The 18,995-nt window shown below is 40.2% G+C and overlaps 1 protein-coding gene across 1 annotated transcript; it reads left to right on the forward strand.

Moving 5' to 3' along the window:
* Positions 1–1,416: 1,416 nt before the first annotated feature.
* Positions 1,417–13,251, forward strand: cntn1b (contactin 1b). The gene is made up of 24 exons (XM_042511253.1): positions 1,417–1,491; positions 4,383–4,526; positions 4,634–4,669; positions 4,756–4,882; positions 5,603–5,784; positions 5,893–5,988; positions 6,069–6,281; positions 6,366–6,465; positions 6,573–6,757; positions 7,512–7,636; positions 7,724–7,841; positions 7,984–8,134; positions 8,239–8,366; positions 8,447–8,619; positions 8,751–8,874; positions 9,276–9,443; positions 9,626–9,775; positions 9,877–9,947; positions 10,049–10,301; positions 10,408–10,529; positions 11,378–11,567; positions 11,668–11,789; positions 11,929–12,085; positions 12,167–13,251. Exons 2-24 carry the CDS (start codon positions 4,472–4,474, stop codon positions 12,247–12,249), a joined length of 3,129 nt encoding a protein of 1,042 aa, XP_042367187.1. The 5' UTR covers positions 1,417–1,491; positions 4,383–4,471; the 3' UTR covers positions 12,250–13,251.
* The last annotated feature ends 5,744 nt before the right edge of the window (positions 13,252–18,995 follow it).

Consider the following 18,995-nt stretch of genomic DNA (forward strand, 5'->3'; position numbering starts at 1 on the left):
TGGTTAATGTTGAAGCTACATGAGAAGCATGAAAGGCTGTCAAAATGGTTTACTCTACAATATAATATTGCGAAATATTTTGTATTTTAAATGAAGTTTAAAAAAAAGAAATAAATGTTGGTTTCAGGATTTCAAATCAGTTTTTCCTTGTGGGCATGCAAGATGTGCTACAAGCATGTGTGTGTGTGTGTGTGTGTGTGTGTGTGTGTGTGTGGCTCCATCTAGTGTATGAAAATGACATTTTTTTTTTTTAATTTGTCAAATACCCCACAGAAATAAAACAGCAGAAGTTAATCCTTGCAGGATTAACATACATCTTGTGTCTGCACATGCGCGGTGGCTTTTATGCTTATACTGGAATAGCTTTACTGTAGTTTTCCATGTTATCTATTTCCAAAAAGACAGCCAATCAAAAAATATGACGGCTAAGATGTGTTTAAAATGACATTCTCTCCCCAGATAGTTTCACAATTTTCAAAACAAATGGCTCCCAGTGTTACATAACAAGTCCAAAGTGTAAATACATAAATTGTTAGATAAATTCAGATTACATACAAATACAACTGAGGACTTATTTTTTGTTCTAAAAATTTGTTCAGTTTGATATATTCAGTGACATTATGTACACAAAAACAAGAAAAAACTAACATGGTGAAAAACACAATAATTCAAAAAGCAAAGCCCCATTAGTAAACAAAATAGCAGGCTATCAGAAATATATGTGAAAAGTAAGGAGAGATGAAAAGCACTTTTGATATAAAATAACATACAGTGGTAAGACAGTTTCAATATTCAAAAATTATAGCTTTATTTGTCATTGGGGCCTGGGATAAATCAGTCCCACTATGATACCTCTGACAAAATAATTCACTCAACTCATATGACTGCTGTGTGGAGTCTGTCATTAATAATATATTGATCTGAAGGTCATTTATGATGCACAGCACATGGTGGGGAGGAAGATAAGAACCATGAACTCCATGAGCTGTAGGAAGATTTTCTGGATTTTTTAGCATATGTTCCAATATGTCCTAATTTTTCTTAAACACCTTAATAGAGACAGTTATTATTAGACAGTTAGACAGACATATCGAGTGTGTATGGGCACAGTGACTTATAATAATTCTTGCACTTGTAGTTTTTTCTTTAAGTCATATGATTGGAATTAAAGCAATCCAAAAATTGCCTATTCTATGAATAGCTGAAAGAAAGAACTGCTTTAATGATTTCTTATGTATTATCTCCATAGCCTGGGATGCGCAGCAGCATGATGCCCGCATCCCTCCAATCATCCCGCCCATCCTCCCTCCCTTATGGACCAATCGCAGCCGCGTCCTCGCTGCCACCAGAGGTGTCACTCAGCTGCTCTCCTCCAATAGAAAAGTTGAGCTGAACGGGACGCTCCGGCGGGTGGGCTGTGGGGCGATGCGGTTCGGGTCCAGGTGTGCCATGCGGACGGTGCACTGAAATTCCCCCCATTCTGCCTTAAAGGTAAGAACGATACCACATGCGGCTGTGTGCATGACCTGATTGGCTCTTATGTCTGGACTTTAGTGAGGATAAAGAGGAAATATATGTTCAGCGCTGTGCAGCTGAAATGGACCGGCTCAGGAGTACCGCAATGCAGAGCAGTGAATTACCGGTGCCGCTCAGTCGTCATTGGGGTGAAGTGATGTAAAGGGCTGCGCAGTTACTTTTGGCGGCTGCTGCTTTTTCGAATGACTGCGTCAAAGTATTGGATAAGAGGTCGTTTTGGCCTCTCACTTTGCGCATAAAATAAGAAAGTGTGTCTCTGTGGATGCAGGGAGGAGACAAGGTGAAAGTGTGAGACACTGTATGCGTCAAGGGCGCAGTAAGCTGCTGGATGCATCATGGCATCTATTTGGGAAAGGGCACACTGCCCTTCATGTGTAGGAGGGCAACTGTTTAAATATTGTTGTCTGTGGCTCTGAGATTAAGTTAAATGTTGCAAATAATAATATATATGTACATATGTATGCTCTAGAAATCATTTACTCCCCCCATTGTCCCCTGGATTTTAACAGAAAAATGTAAAACGTGACAGGCAAAAAAAAAATAAAAAATCAGCCAGACCCCTTTTTAGATCTCTGAATGATATATCATACTGCCATGGCTGCAAGATGATAAAATTTATTATTTCTCCCCTAACATCCTCAACACCAGACCTAATTTCATTTGATGCTTTTATTTTGACATATTCAATCTCTGGTGATGCACAACAGACATCCAGAGCCGGCGCTCAAACAAAATTAAAAAGAAGCCAAATTAAATCTACTCACTCATCTATACGGAAAAGTACAGATTAAAGCAGCATCATTTGGGATATCTTTTTGTTGAATTCAAACCCGACTTTGAATGTGATTTTCTGCAGCCTTAAAACAAACATGCAGGCGGTCACTGAAACACTGGGCTTAATTCATGTGCTGACCTAAATTTTGCTGGTCTGTCTAAAGAGGATCTGTGATGGGATTATGGCCAGGGGAAACACATGAAAACACTCTCTGATGAATTGATTAGTGGAGGAACAGATTGCTGCAACTATAATCTATGAAGCCAAAGCTTACTATAAAGGTGTCATGAAAGCTTGTGAGGAAAAGTTTAATTATTTTCAATTTTAGCAATGATTAATCCATCTGTAGGATGTTGCATGTGCAGAGGAGGTCTCACTTTTTGCTGCTTTTATTTTATCTTAAAGATTAACTGTGAAACTGTGCAAACACAGCACAGATGCAGCCAACTGCTACTGTCAGGATATTAGTGTTGAGTCATCAAGAGTTAACAGGAGGAGTCAGTGCTGCAGTCTGCATGAATGTACTGTATACTGGGTTTATACCTCCTCTGTCTCTCCCTCTCTCTCCAATTCTGGGTGTTTGAGACACACGTGGTTGCTGAGGCACATGGGAGGTGCCTGTCTGGCACTTTTTTCTTCCGACATTGTGCGTTCCTATTTTTCTCACATCCAGAATGACTCAGTAAAAACACAGTGAGAGGAGCTAGCTGCTGGCTAGTCGTTGCATTTGTTGTCAGGTTGTGGCGACTGTGGATGCGCACTAAGACATATCACTGAAAACCAATGAAATCTGTGTGTGGACGAAACATGTTGACTGTTTTCACATTATTTAACCAAAGAGCCCCTTCTTATTGATTTGTTGCTTCACCTGCCAAGAGAATGCCGAAGCCCTCCCACTTTGTCTCCATATATTACAGTATATTTACATATTTCTCCTCCATTGTTGTTGTTATTCAGCACTTGTATGCATCAAATGTGATGATTTATCTTTGCTGTATGCTGTTATTCCCTCGTCCATTGTGACTGAATGGCTGAAGTGAAGGTGACGATTGCAATGTTTTCACCAAAACATTTTTCAACTTTTGAATTGTTTCTGGAATTGTTTTGATGGACAAAGACATGAGACTAGAGATTGCTGTAGTGTTAAAAATATGTTGGGGATCAACTAAATGTAACTGATAATGGAAACACTGTACTTGGTTATGACTTGGACAAAGAGAGTGTATTTAATGACAGTCAGTCCGGTCATAGCTGATAAAGTCAAAAACAGTGCAGATACCAATTTGGTTGATATCCTGATTTCAAGTTATTGTATGGGATGTTATTTGATGGACCCCATATTTCCCTACATGTTAAGCTTGTACATACAATACAATAAGATATCACTACAGATGCTTACAAATGTTCCCCTTGTGCTGCGGTGTATCCTGTAGTAAAACACTGGGAGCTTTATAAGAGTAAATAGAAAGATCAACCCTCCCCCACTTTATCCCCTCCTGGTCATCTTTAACAATCCTGTGTTCATCCTTCTTTACATCTCCATGTTCCTCCCCCAACCTTCTCTCTCTTTTAATATCGCTATCTCTCCCAGTGTGTCCCGTTTGACAGTCAGAGTCGAAACACCGCAGTTGCTCACAGCAGTGCTGCTTTTTCATCCTGCAGAAGTGATGTGTAAGCATATGTGACTGTGATGGTGCAGATGGAGCCATCTACATACTGCAGTGCTACCTTGTGTTTTGTTGACAGACAGCCCTGGTGTGTCAAACACGCAAAGTACAGGCCTGTGTTTCTGCAGGTGGATGAGCACACACTCCACATGACTTTTAGCAACATTCTGCTGAGTCATCCACATCCTGAATCATTTATATGCACAAGGAGGGTTCTAGCTAGTTCTGCACTGTGTCTGTGGCGTGATAGATTGTGCACAGTCATCAGTCTGGTGTAACATCCTGAGGGTCACATAAGTGTTTTCATAAAACACAATGGGGGCAAATCATGTTAAACAAGATACTTATGTTGTTATTTATTCACCCATGATATTGTTGTTTATTTTTGTTTTTTTTTACTCCAGTTCATGTCCTGTCCATCCACTTCTTGTTTGAGTCCCTCTGCCCATTAGCCAAACTCACGTTACTCCAATAACTCAGTCTGTTGACCGTCATGGCTTCCACTGCTTTGCTGTTCCTGGCCCTCTCCTCCTCTGTCTCACTCACAGGTAGGAGGCACAGCGATGCCTAAAGTTAGACAGCTCGCCTCTTTAAATAAAGTCAAATGTAAACCCTGCACACCATAAGCTCACATGTCCATGTTTCTGCTCTGCAGTGGCAGTCCTGTTTGGCGAGCCAAGAATCTATGGAGGTGAGTTTCTCTGAACTGTTGTCCAAAACAGTCATTCACTTCACAATGTGATTTTAAATCAGAACGTCTTATGTAACGTTTGTCAGATGATGCTACTGGATATGGCCCCATCTTTGAGGAGGAGCCTGTGGATGTGGTCTACACTGAAGACTCACCAGATGGGAGAATCTCCATGAACTGCAGAGCTCGAGCGAACCCACCTGCTTCATACAGGTTACACACACACCAATGAGGTTTATCATACAGTTGTAGGAATTCAAATCTCACTTGATTAGTCCTAATGATTTGGAGAGGGAATTATGAGTTATTACTGTGCATGACTTGTCTCTAGTGACATAACTCATTAGAGTGTGTAACATAATAAGGAAATAGTCCTCCTTGTGGGCCACACAAGAGAGGTCAATTCGAATTATCATTCTATGATTTTGCAAGGTCGTAGGTCTTTTCAGGATAAGAAACTTAGGTGCAAGCACAAGAAAACACCAACAAGTTGAGAGGTTGTCACTGTGCTCTGGTTGGACATCCACGATTAATTTCTGGAGATATAAAGAAATGTAACTGCCTAGAAGGCAATTAAAAAAAAAACCTATAACTCTGTGACTCTCTGCAAGAGACCAAAATGCAGAGGAAAAAAATACATTTGCAAATATATCTGTAACCATGTAGATAGGTCCTTAGCGATGAGTTATGATGGTTAATGGTGGCGGGATGTTTATCTGAGTGCTACCAACAGCTGGCTCTTGGAGATCTTCAAGGATCAAGGGTGCTTTGGGTCAGTGATCTGGTTTAGTGGTCATGTAGGAGAAAAGGGGTTTTCTTATCTGATCATTGCTGTTTGCAATAGCTTGTAAATCTCTCTGATGTCTAGATGATCCTATGGTATGACAAAATGTGGGTCAACATCTCAAATAGAATTGTTTTGACCACTGCAAGGTGGCGCCGTGATAACTGGGAAATCAAGCTAATGGAGCAGCCAGACGAGCACTACAGCCTAGTGGGGGGAAACCTGGTCATCACCAACCCCAAACAGAAGAAACATGCTGGGACGTACGTCTGTGTGGCCAAAAATGTTTATGGCACCGTCATCAGCAAGGAGGCCAGGGTGAAGTTTGGATGTGAGTCACAATTTCCCTCCTTGGTTAAAGTTTGTGTTGCAGTTCTTATGTTTTCTATGATTCATAATATCTGTTGCTCTTTAAATTCTCTCCTCACCTGCAATGTAGTTTTGGAGGAGTTTCCCCAGGAAGAAAGAGACCCAGTGTATGTCAAAGAAGGACAGGGTGCTGTTCTGCTATGTGCTCCTCCAAAAGCCTGGCCACGTACGTACAGGTCTTCACACCCCATTAGAAAGCCAGTCTTGTAAAGATAACAATAACAACTTTGTGTTTTCCTTTTACAGAGGAGGTGACCTACCGCTGGATCTTCAATGAGTTCCCAGTTTTCCTGTACACAGATCGCCGTCGGTTTGTTTCCCAGAAGACAGGCAACCTGTATATAGCCAAAGTGGAAGCTCAGGATGCAGGAAACTACTCGTGCTTTGTTTCCAGCCCCGTCATTGGGAAGAGCGTCTTCTCAAAGTTCATCCCCCTCATCCCCTCACCCCCTGATGATGGTTAGCAGATAATAGCTCTGAAAAAATATAAACCGCTTCTGGACATTAAAAAATGTTGGATATAATTTACTTTCTTTGCCTCAGGTGAGGAGAGAAAGTACCCAGCAGACATCAGAGTGAAGTTTCCAGATACGACGGCCATGCTGGCCTCTAATATTACATTGGAGTGCTTTGCTCTTGGAAAGTATGTTTTTAATTTTGTTCGTTCAAAGCACTGAAATAAGTAAATGCAAGGTATCATAAGATGTATACTTTTACAAGGGCACTGGTTTAGTTTCTTTGTCTTTTCAGTCCCATCCCTCATATTGTTTGGAGGAAGGTGGACTCCACAGATCTCCCAGCAAATCATGAGATCAGTGAGTCAGGAGCTGTGCTTCATCTGTACAATGTACAGTACGAAGATGTTGGAGCATATGACTGTGAAGCCATCAACACTAAAGGAAAGGACTGGCACAAGGCCTGGCTGTATGTGGAGTGTAAGCGATTTTACTGCAGGTCCATCCATCCATCCCATAATTGTGAACTCATTATCTCAAGAATGCATCAAGGAAGTTATTCAGATTTGGCACAAATGTTTACTTGTAAGGACTGAACTGATTCGATTTTTGTAGTCAAAGATCAAGGTCACTGTGACCTCACAAAAATAAAGTGCTTAACTAGGCAAAATAAAACAGGCGAGGGAGAAAGGCTACAAAGAGCCTTGAAAGTAATCAGTAAAATCTTAAAATCTAAAACATACTGTCAGCCAGTGAGGGTAAAACTGGTGTGATCACGTGTCTTAGTTTAGGTAAAAAGCTTGGCAATGAGTTCTGGAGTCAATCAACAGATTTTTGGTTCAGACAAGAAAAAAGACTTGCAATAATCCAGGCACGATGAGATAAATGCTATAAATGCTAAAATGCTAAATTATCTGTCTTTAATAGTCAAGAAACATTGTTTTTGAATGATCTCTAAGATGATTAAAACATCTTTGCATGAGTTTTCAGATGTGCTGCTGAAAACTGGAATTAATTTCAAAACAAAATTCCTTGCAAAATGCTTGATATGATCCAATTTTCATAAAAGATTGAAGAGTGTAGACTGAGAGTAGAGGTGATTGCTTACAATTAAAAACCCCAGTGATGTTCTTGGTGTTTAGCCACACTGCCACAATAAGTGTCACTTTTGTGGTTTGTACAATTGAAAATCATGTTGCTTATAATTATTTTTATGCCTGTTTTGTTTGCTCAGCTGCTCCAGAGTGGGCAGAAACCATCAACAATACTCAGATCGACATCGGCTCAGAGCACACCATGCGCTGTGTAGCATCAGGGAAGCCATTCCCTTTCATCCGCTGGTACAAAGATGGCTATATGGTAAAAAGTCAAACTTTTTCTCATCTGCCTCTAGAAAAATTGGGGAGTCCATGCTATTAACTTAGGTTTGGGTTGTGTGTTTTACAGTATGGAAAGGGGGAACTGAAGTTCTCCAGTCTCACTTTTGATGACTCAGGAATGTACCAGTGTATTGCTGAGAACTACTGGGGCATCAAATACGCCAACGCTGAGCTGCGAGTCATCGGTGAGACCTTTCAAGTAACACTGACTTTTTTAATAGTAGGAAGAATTATTTTTTTTAAACATTTTCAAGGGCATACATGTTGTTAAAACAAATTGCTGTTGGTGTGCAATAATATAAATTCCACCTTATAATCTCCCTTCAGCCTGTGCTCCTACGTTCGAGTTTAACCCTGTTAAGAAGCAGCTCCTTGGAGCCGAAGACGGCCGTGTAGTGATCGAGTGTAAACCCCGAGCTGCTCCGAAACCGCGGTACACTTGGACAAAGGGCAAAGAGCTCCTTTTCAACAATTCGCGGTCAGTCAACATTAAACAGTGTACTGCAGCACTGAAATGCCCTCCAATATGGTGTGCTTGTATCATTATCAAGCAGCTTGCTTACATATTTGTCTTCATTTAAGGATTTCCATCCTGCCTGATGGGAGTCTGGAGATTCTCAACGCCACCATTAATGATGAAGGCGTGTACACATGCTTTGCTGAGAATAACCGAGGAAAGGCCAGCAGCTCTGGCACTCTCACCATCACAGGTCTGTGAACATGTGTATATTTTTGTGTATGCATATTAGAATTAAGAAAACATTTACAGATTTCTTGATTCTTAACTCAGAGGCCACTAGCATCATAGAACCGCCCGAAGACTCTGAGGTGAAGGTCGGTGATGAGATGATTCTGAGGTGCGCTGCTTCATACGACCCCATGCTGGACATTGCATACATCTGGTCCATAGACTTCAGAGTCATTGACTTTGACGCTGAGTGGCAACACTATGAACGTGTTTTGGTAGGGCTATGATTCAGCCTAGCTTCCATCACAATCTATCATCAGCTAATGACAGATGGAACAGCTCTGTCTCCTCTCCTCACTCTCAACCTTTGTCTTTTATCTCTTTGTTTTTGCTTCCTGCTGTCCAGAGAGACGATGGAAGCGGGGACCTGAGAATAAAGAATGTCCAGATTTGGCACGAAGGTCGCTACCACTGCACGGCTCAGACAGTGGTGGACAGCGATACTGCATACGCTGACCTCAAGGTTGTAGGTCAGTCCCAGCGTGGTTTGCCTCAAATTATTACATTACAAGCATAATGACTGCAAAGAGATACGAAGCTGCCACAAAGTCTGCTCATACATAAAACAGAAAACTGTAACATGAGTGCACATAGTCTAATTTGCCCTAAATTTCATGCACTTGATATGAGTTCTGTGAGAAGGCACCTATTTTGCCAATACTGAGTAAAAATAGTTGCGCCATCTACTGGAAAAGGAAGCAGGCCTTGTGTGTCAAACATCTTTAGATTTACATGACTGCTTGCAACTTTAATATTTTACTTTTAATTACATTTTATTTGTTTGGTTGATGTCCTCAGCAAATGTACAACAGAAGAACAGACCATCAACATAATGCACCTTGTTTCCATGCGCCTTTCCTCCCTAATCCAGGTGTTCCCGGGCCTCCCGGTGTAATCCGGATAGAAGAGATTGGGGACACATGGGTGAAGCTGTTGTGGTCTAAAGGATCAGACCATAACAGCCCCATTCTCTCCTACACCATTCAGACCAGACACTACTGGGCCCTATATGAAGACGACTGGAGGGACGCAACCACCAGTGAGTACTGCTCACAGCCAGCACGGGGCCAAATCATTTTGAATCCAGCATTGTGACATTTTGTTACCTGATCTCTTTAACCTGCAAGTAACATGTGTTTGCACATTGTTTATAGGACTGCTGGATCATACTGAACCAGCAATCAACAATATAATTTGACGTGCCATTTGTGTCTCCTTCAGGTCCAACGTTACTTGATGGCAATGCAGAGAGGGCAGAAGTGACAGATCTGTATCCCTGGATGGAGTATCAGTTCAGGATTATTGCCACCAATGAGTATGGCTCTGGAGAGGCCAGCATCCCATCTCTAAAGATCAAAACCTGGGATGCTGGTAAGGAGAGAATACTAATATCTGACACATATTTTAGTCAGTACAAGTGCCTGATAAAAAACCCCCCAAAAAAAACACTTAATGACCTTTTCTCTTCTCAGCTCCTGTGGTTTCTCCCACTGATGTGGCGGGTTATGGAGGTAGAAATGGCGAGATTGTCATCACATGGACTGTAAGCACGCCCTCAGTTCATGTGAATATATCAAAAATATTTTCACAAGTTACTGCATTATAAAGAGTTGTTTTTCTTTCCTTTCCACTTCTGAATCTTAGCCTGTGCAGCCGTGGTATTTCTACGGCAAAAAGTTTGGCTACATTGTGGCCTTCAAGCCTCACGATGCTTACGACTGGTGGTATGAGACCATTTCAGATCCTGAGACGAGGCGTTATGTCCACAGGGACTCCTATTTTATTCCCACTGATGAAGATTTCCAGGTCAGAGAGTTTCAGGTGAAGATCAAGTCATTTAATTTGAAAGGAGACGGACCATACAGCCTCACCAAGGTCATTTACTACCCAAGAGATGGTAAGGAGTTAGTTTTTCAGTTTACGGGACACTTAAAATTAAAAAACTGAATTAAACCTAGCTGACTGACATGTTTTGTTTCTCATCCATTTTCTGACTTCTCCAGTACCTACGGAGTCTCCAACAGATGTCTATGCCAGGCCGGTGTCCTCCACTGAAGCTCTGGTGTGGTGGTTACCAGTGGTTGACACTGGTACAGGCCTGCAGCAGTACATTGAAGGATACCAGGTACAGAGCTTCCACTGTAAGGGGACAATCACACTGAGACGCATAGCTAGAGAAGCATGGCCAGCAAAAGGATTGTTTCCCTATGGTACAGCACACCTGTGGGCGCTCATCTCTTTCTACTGCAAAACACCATTTTTTGTGGCATTTGTACTCATTTAAAAGTTAAAATATTTTCAACTTTCCACTCAAGGCGTGGAGATGTACCGCCCTTCAGTGTCACTTTTGGCCACAGGCACGTAGCCCTGCTCCACAGGCGCTACCAGCTGTTTCTCCAAATGTGCTTCCAAGGCGTTTTTGTAACGGTTGTGCCTGGGACGATGTGCATTGGTATGATCACCCCCTAAGGGTTCAATACTGAATGTTACTATCGCAACATTTTTAGGCATATGCAAAGAATAGAATAGACACCTATTATTTTGCTGTGCAGGTACAGTAAATGACTTAAAGGAACAGCTCCCCCCAAAATAAAAAAAACATATTTTTCACCTTACCTATTGTGCTATTTATCAATATTATTTTAGTGTGAGTTGCAAAGTGTTCGAGATATCAGCCAAAGAGATGTCTCCCTACTCTTAAATATAATGTAACTAAATGGCACTTGGCTTGTGGTGCTCAATGCACTTAAAAAACAGCAATGTCTCTTTCCAGAAATCATGACCTGATTATTCAAGATAATCAAGATAATCCACAGACCTTGTAGTCATGTAGAAACTATTTTATTTCTGCAGAACCACACCTACTGGACCGTCTAATGAAAGTGTCTCTCTTTATCCAGTGATTATTGTGTCATACTGTAAAATCAACAAACTGACAAACATTTTAAAAAAATCTTGTTTTTTGCTAACCAGGTCAAATACTGGAGAAAGTATGATGATCCAGAGCCCGGAGCAAACCGAATATTTGTTTCAGCTTCAGTCAACCAGACCAGGTTGGAGAACATGCTGCCAGACTCGCACTACCTGATTGAGGTCCGTGCCTTCAACGGAGCTGGCCTGGGACCCCCTGGTGAACACTGTGAGATGTTCACAAAGAGGCCGCGTAAGACCAATCACTCACAATCTATAGACAAATAAGCAGCTACAATGAGAGTGATGATATAGACGTGGTCCTAATAAATATATAAATATCATGTTTACAGCACCACCAGATCCTCCCAGGATGTGGAAATATGTTACCTGGACAGGACAGTGGTTGTATGTGTGGTGGGATCACATCCAGTATGACTGGTTTGGCAATATCTCCTTCCCACTCTACTACAAGGTGGGTGTAGAAAGTGTTTAAAACTGACTATTAGGCATTTTAATACCTTTTTTTAAAAATACATTTGATGTAAGACTAATTCCCTGGTCTACACGTAAATAACCAAAATAATGAAAATCTCCCATTTTTTATTTTGAAGGTCATGTTCAGAAAGACGGGCTACATCTATGGCAAAGTCTACATCACTGGCTGGCATTTCATGGACTTCCCCATGCCTCAGACTGGAGACTATGAACTTATGGTACGCGGCCGTTATGAAGGAGGGGACGGCCCAATCAGGAAGATTAGTATTAAGGGTAAGGCTAAAATACAAATATAAAAAATGTGGTCGTTTGTCCTCTTGGTCTATTTGTCTCATGTTATTTCTGCTTCCTCAGGTAAAGCATCAGTGATCACACCAATGGTAAACCTGGTGTCTTTGGTGCTGCTGGCGCTGTGCATCGTGGGATTGCAAATTTAAGCCGTGCTGCAAGCGACATGTATATAATAGACTCTGGGAAGTGAATCTGTGGATAGAGATCCAGTCTCACACTCCTCACACTGATAGTTGAGATCATACATCATGTATCAGTTCTGTTGTAACACAACACAGGAAGTTGTTTTTCACAATAAAAGCACTGGGTATTTGCCCTGACACTTTTTATGGACTTATTTCATCTTCTAAATGATCTGCAACAGCAGTGAACTGTGTAGAACCCCCAAATCAGCCAAATCTGAATGTCTAAACTTAAGATAAAACACTTTCAAATCCAGATATTCACACCAAAGTCAGAGCCAAAACGGATATAGATGGATGACATTTGTTGATATAATTAAGCTCCCAAAACACTATGTTCAGCTAGAAGTAAAAGCATCCAGAAAAGTAATTTTTAAGTTGTTTCTGAATGTATAAAAAGTTCTATCACTACTACCTTATTCCATTTCCTGTTCCATCATTCAACTTTCTATAATCACTACTTCCTGTTTGGAGCTGAAATGAGCTGGACAAACATTACCAAGGTAGAATTTACCCCTTAAAATGGGGGAATGTTATTTATAACAAGCACTATAAATCTCTCAGATGGTCAAGCTATTAATGTTATGTAAGCTTGTGTGATAATCGCTGTTTGGTTTGGAATGAGCAGGGACTGTAAAGATTTTATGAACTTTTCGTTTGAGCACATGCAGCATATTCACTTTTGTTTAACTTTTTCAGAATGATTTTCTAAATATTCAACAGTGCTGTGTACAAGGACAGATGTTAATTTATGTTATCGGCATAAGAATCATGTGCATAGTTGTAGTTTGAGTTCTAGCTGCAACACTGAAAGCCATACATCGACAACAACAACATTTTGATTTCCGAAAGTGACAATGTAATATTTGAATGAACCATGAGGCCATGGTTGGACGGAAGCTGCTGTATATCACATAAATGTATGCTAATTTCCTTAATGTCAGGCTGCGAATCCATTAAACAGAGTACAACAATATATATTGTCTCTTTGTTGAGTTTTAGTTCATATTCAATAAGCCAGTACCAATTCAATTAATTTTGGTGTCCCCAGAGGGCAATTCTGGAGCAGCAAAGACAAACTAACATTGAAGAAACATGCTACGCATATACAATAAAAAAGCACAGAAATAAACAAAGTCTGTAAACAATTAATAGTAAAACCATCACTTTTGCAGAGTATGTAAAAAGTGCAAGTAGTGGAATGTGCAAAGTGCATATTGCTATTTTAATGGCTTTTTAAAATGAATGCATGGTTCAATGATGTATGGTGTGTATGTATGACTATAAATGAATATGTGCATGTGTATTGTTATATGTATGTACAGATATGTACAGTTTTGATATGATTAAATATTTTTTTTGTTTTGTAAAATTTATAAATAGATATAGTTCTAATACTTTTTATTGTAAATTTTGCATGTACTCAGTTGTCAACTGTGAGCACAAATGTTATCAAACTCAAACTCGACAATAAGAGGTGGATTATAGGTTGAGTTAAATGGCCGCAATCAGCTTGGAGCTAAAGGCGAACACTTGATTTTCTGAGCTGCAGAGTCCTATAGCTCCACCCAGAGGCCAGAGGGTGCAACTCCTCACCAACATGACAGTGGCCTTTTTCACCAGGTGTTTTCTATACAGAGCAGAAAGACTGAGCCGGGACATCCCTGTAATCTTAGAGCGGGTGTTCACAACTCTCTGTAGCTTTGTCTTCTTCCTTACTTTTAAATACCTAAACCATCAGAGTGAACTTTTTGTCCACTTGAAAAGCTTTCTCATTAAAAATAACCATTGTTGTGTGCTGGAGTGGGTATTTTTTAAATTTTTTTTAATTTAAAAATCAGCATGCCATTTGTTTTGCTTATGGATCTTTAGGTGGGAATCCCAACATCAGTCAAAAAAACAACAACTTGGTGGTGATGGTGACAACACTGCTGAGCTGATAGTTGCTGTTAGGGGGCAGCACATTGATGTGGTGTTCTTTTAAACACTGTGGCTGTGCCCATTTCTGATGTCAGAATAATTGACTGTTGTTTCAAACTCAAACAATCACAAAACGTTTCTTTATGTAAAAAAATACACAATCCCTGTTTAGATACTACAGCCATTTCTCTAAAGCAGTATTTAGAGTCCTTCAACTTTAACTACATGATTTCATATTGCTTTTGCCTGGGTGTTGGTGTTAACTTTTCTAAGTGTTTAAGTGTGGTGAACAAGGAATTTCATTATTATTATAATGATAATAATAAATATTATTATTGTTGTTATTATTAAGTTATTACTGTTTGCACTCTCAGAAACTGCAAACTGAAATGCGTTGTGATATTTTAATCAGCAGATGGCAGTATATCCACATGCCATTATAAATGTTTTCAATATCAATCAGTCTAATCACAAAGCCAATTTAGTGCCCCCCCCCTCGTACATTTAAACAGGTACAATAAAAAAAGAACATTACATTTGTATTTATTTGTTATTATTTTTTTTAAATACATTTTCCCCCATGCCAAAAAATGAAATTCAAAAATTCAAAAGATAATAAAAAGTTAAAGAAATACATGAATAAGTAAGTAGAATAAAATAAATAATATAAAAACACACACATAAACGCACAATCTGAATTGCCATTTTTATCATCTATAGTTTACTTTAAGCAGAGGTTTGCATTACTAAAAAAAATGTGCACATGAAGAATCAGTTTAATTTCAGTGTATGGGTTCTCTTTGTTTCACAGCAATATCAGTCATATCTCCCATCTGTTAAATGCTACTGTAGTTTGGTTTCTCTTTATGTTCCTCTTCTATTGCTTAGTCTGTTCAGTGTGGACATGATATCCATCATTTCCTCTGATGGTGTTTCAGGAAAAAAAGAGGAAAACGCTTTTTTTTATGTCTGTGTGCTTTTGTTTGTGCTTTAAAGCCAGCTTGCCTGCACACTGTACAGTAGTCTCTGTGTAGAAGGCTTTTATCTCTCCTGTTTCCACCTCCATTACCAGCATTTCCCCCATTTTACCTCCTTCCCTTCAAACAAATTACCCAGGCACAGAAAATCCCATGTGAGGCTGAAATCAATGCTGCCATCATTTACAAACAATCACAGCAGACACACAAAGGTGAGTCCTCGATGGCAGAGAGTCTTCCTCCAGAGGAGGATATTGAAGAGTCGGTTGTTTTGATACATGGTTCCTTCTGCTATTATTTACATGCTCTGTGGCTCTTCTGTGGACAATGAACAGCAGCCACATACTCTCTGTGGCTCAGACAAAAGTTACATCTCAGAAGGTACACAACAGTGGGTTTGTCAGATTTATGGTGAAAGTGTCCACTATGATTTTTTTTTTTTTTAAAGTACATTTTCTATGTGAGGCACCAAATCCCAGTTTAACTGTAGTGGTCGGACATCACACAGTCAGTAACATGGAAGACTGCTTGCGTGCAAAGCATGAAATGCTGCTAATATGTTCTTTATCAGGGTGGATTTATTCCTCATGGGTCTGACTGATATTGTGCTAAGATATGTGCAGAAAACAATACACTATCCTGGGTCATTACTGTAAATAAGAAAGGTGATAAGGTCAACTCGCCTGATCAAGGATGCATATGCAAACTAAACTCCAGCATTGTCTGCATTATCAAAATAAAATGCATGTGCACAGAGAGTATTGACACTCATACAGCAGTTTGCAGCACACTGGACGCAGCAGCTTTGGTGGATGGCCTGAGTAAACAGTTCAGCAGCCAGTGTAATAGGTCAATACTTTTTCAAAGATAGCTTAAAATCAAATGATGAATCAATGAATGCATAGATGAATAAACAACAATGGAAAGAAGATAAATACTGTCACTTAAGTACAGTTTCGACATACTTGTACTTTATTAGACTATTAGCATTTTATGCTACTTTTTGAATATTTTGTTTTTACAACACTACATTTACTTCCTACATGCAATAATGAATTCAGCCATTAGTACGGTCGACGTATTAAATTTTTCTTTTTTTCAAACTGATGTGTCTTGTTTTGCACCATCTGCTCTGTTGCTGTCCCCGTCTCTGGACTAATCGTATCGTATTGTATCGTATCGTGTCTTATTGTATCTTATATTATCTTCTGTAATTTTCTGATATCTCATGTTATGTTAATGTGCATTATCTTGTCTTGCGTTATCGTTATCCTGCGTTATCTTCCGTCATCTTTTCTTGCGTTATCTTATGAAGTCTTGCCTTACCTTATCATGTGTTTTCTTATCTTACCTTATGTTATTTGACAGCTACAGTTTCTAGATTCTCTACAGATTACTGATTGTTATAAACAAAAGTTATGATGTGGTTATGAAATATGATGTATCTGTTATAAACTTAACTGTCCAAAATGAATAAATCAGTTAAATAAGATCAAACTAGATGTGGTATGGCATTAAAATGCTGCTTAAAGCATCAACAGGCCACTCTGCATAATAAATACTTGTCTCTGCAAATAAACTCACTGATTCTGACACCAGGTGTACTAATGCCAGCAGGCGTCAACTACAGTAGATAAACTCCCACAATGCAGTGGAATGCAGCTGATTATTTGCGTATTAGGTATTCCCTTTGCTGCTTTCCATTTGATCAGGAGACGCTCTCTGGCTGTCAGGTTGGACCTGTGATAGTGGGAGCACATAAATAGATTTAATAATAGAGCTCAGTGCTCAAAGCAGGTTCAGCCTGTGTGGTTTCCTACCATTTTTATCAAATCCTCTCAACCCTTTTAGACTAATTTCCATTCTCTGAATTATCCTCTATCCTTAACTGTACACCAGTGGCTGTGTTTATGCACACTATAAATTTCAGTAGGATGTGTTTTCTATAATTTAGCAGCAGTGTTGCAGCACCAGGGGGGATGCTATGAATACTATAAGCACCAAAGGTATGGGAAAGCACCAAATAGAGCCACCAAAGAGCCAAACCGGGACATATGCAAAGCAGCCTGTATTAGCCTCAGCACTGGCCCATAAATCACATATATTTGGCAGGGCCCCCTGGCTTGCTGGCTAGTTAGCCCCAGACTAGAGAAGCCACTCCTGCTGGTCCCACAGAGTGAAGTCGCCTATTGAGCTACATCAGATGGCTCCCGGGTTTTTGAGAGAGCCACACTAAATCTCTTGGACCAATTTGGCATGGCAGAGCAGGCCTGTGTTAGCAGCGCAGCTAACTTGGTTAGCAGCCTGTACAAGCACAGTTGGAGGCCCCCTCCTGCTGTTCGATTGGCTGAAATGGGTTGCGGTGTCAGATCAGGAAGTAATTGCCTCTTCTATGGATAGTTTATGACCCTGTTTACCCTGTGAAGAATAGCTCCTTCACATATCCCTCCTTCTGGCCGTGGTACTTTGTCAGGCTGATGGTTGATGTAGGTGCCCTCTCGCTATTAGTGAACAAAAAGAATGTGCACCTTGAGGCTGAAGGAAACAATTTTAGCTGTATTGTGTGGCATTGAAGGGGAATTGATTGCTTACTGAGCATTGTATACTCTCACAGAAAAGGTTTTTCCTGTCCATTGGCTAAATTGGGAAACTTCATTGTGGAAATATTCCCAGATGCCCAGCACCCGACAGTGCTGTCTAAATTCCTAAATAACAACAGACAGGTTGTGCTATTGTGTGACTTGGTTTTGTGTGGCTCATCAATCCCCCTGCCAGATTTGTGCTCTCCCTGCTCCCGGACCCCCTAGTCTGCTTTGGCAAATCCTCTCTCTTCTTCTCTGTCTTGTGCTGGCAGATCGGATGCCTGGTATCGCTGATGCCAGAAAAACAGTTTCCAATCCTCTTTGAGTCCAATTAAAGATTAACAGCAGTACCTCCGCAGAGCCAGGAACCTTTTATTGCTGTAAACACCTTTTCAGCTTTTGTTTGGGGGATGTACTGTATATTTGGGGCAATTGCTGAAATTGGGAAATGGGCAATCCACACAAGACACACTGTTCACAGCTGTCATTGTTTGACATCAAAAGCAGAAATGGTAAACATTGAGGCCAAGGACAAGTCCAAGTGGGGGGATGCATTTATTCCAAGATGTGGATCAAATGCCTTACTGACATGAAGCAAAGACAAAAGAAATGATTTCTCTCAGTCTGTGAAAATCTGTTCTAATCTTTAGCCACACCAACAGCGTGGTGCATGAAGATTTTAGATAGGACACGTCCCACTCAATATTTACAACATGCGCATTTATCCCACCCAATTAGAAAAAAAAGGAGGACTTTTTTATGTGACAAAATTGGCATTTTGCATAATAAAATTATGCAGAAAAAAGGCAAAAACTGGTGCATAACAATTCGCCACAAAATGCACAAAATTAAGTGCTTGATGCTTAAAACTTTTTTGCAATAGACCACCCAAAAGTTAGTACTGACATTGTGGTCATGTGTCAAAGTCTGTGTCCTGATTTCATCAGATTTTTGGGAAGACTAGTCAAGTGTATAAGAGTCATTTGAGTTTACTGTCTTTATTGGAAAGTCTTGTCTTTGTCTTTGTTTTCACTTGGTTTGATTATTATTGAAAAGATTGTGTTTTTTTGGATTTTGGGTTTCAGTTTACTATGTTTTTCCCTCCTGTGTTTCTAGGCTACCTTTCTCTCTCTTACTCAGCTACACAGCTGCCCTGCATCAGCCTCGTTAGTCCTTCTCTGCACCACGGTTTCTCCCTGCCTGTTCTCCTGCCTCATCACCTTCTGCCCCT

This window comes from Plectropomus leopardus, chromosome 22, assembly GCF_008729295.1.
Source record: "Plectropomus leopardus isolate mb chromosome 22, YSFRI_Pleo_2.0, whole genome shotgun sequence".
Lineage (NCBI taxonomy): Eukaryota > Metazoa > Chordata > Actinopteri > Perciformes > Serranidae > Plectropomus > Plectropomus leopardus.

Bases quoted from the DNA above. Each gene is read 5' to 3' on its own strand.
- cntn1b (XM_042511253.1), top strand. From the start codon at position 4,472: ATGGCTTCCACTGCTTTGCTGTTCCTGGCCCTCTCCTCCTCTGTCTCA. The intron at 4,527-4,633 runs GTAGGAGGCACA...TCTGCTCTGCAG, and splicing joins CTCCTCTGTCTCACTCACAG to TGGCAGTCCTGTTTGGCGAG. The intron at 6,282-6,365 runs GTTAGCAGATAA...TCTTTGCCTCAG, and splicing joins CCCCTCACCCCCTGATGATG to GTGAGGAGAGAAAGTACCCA.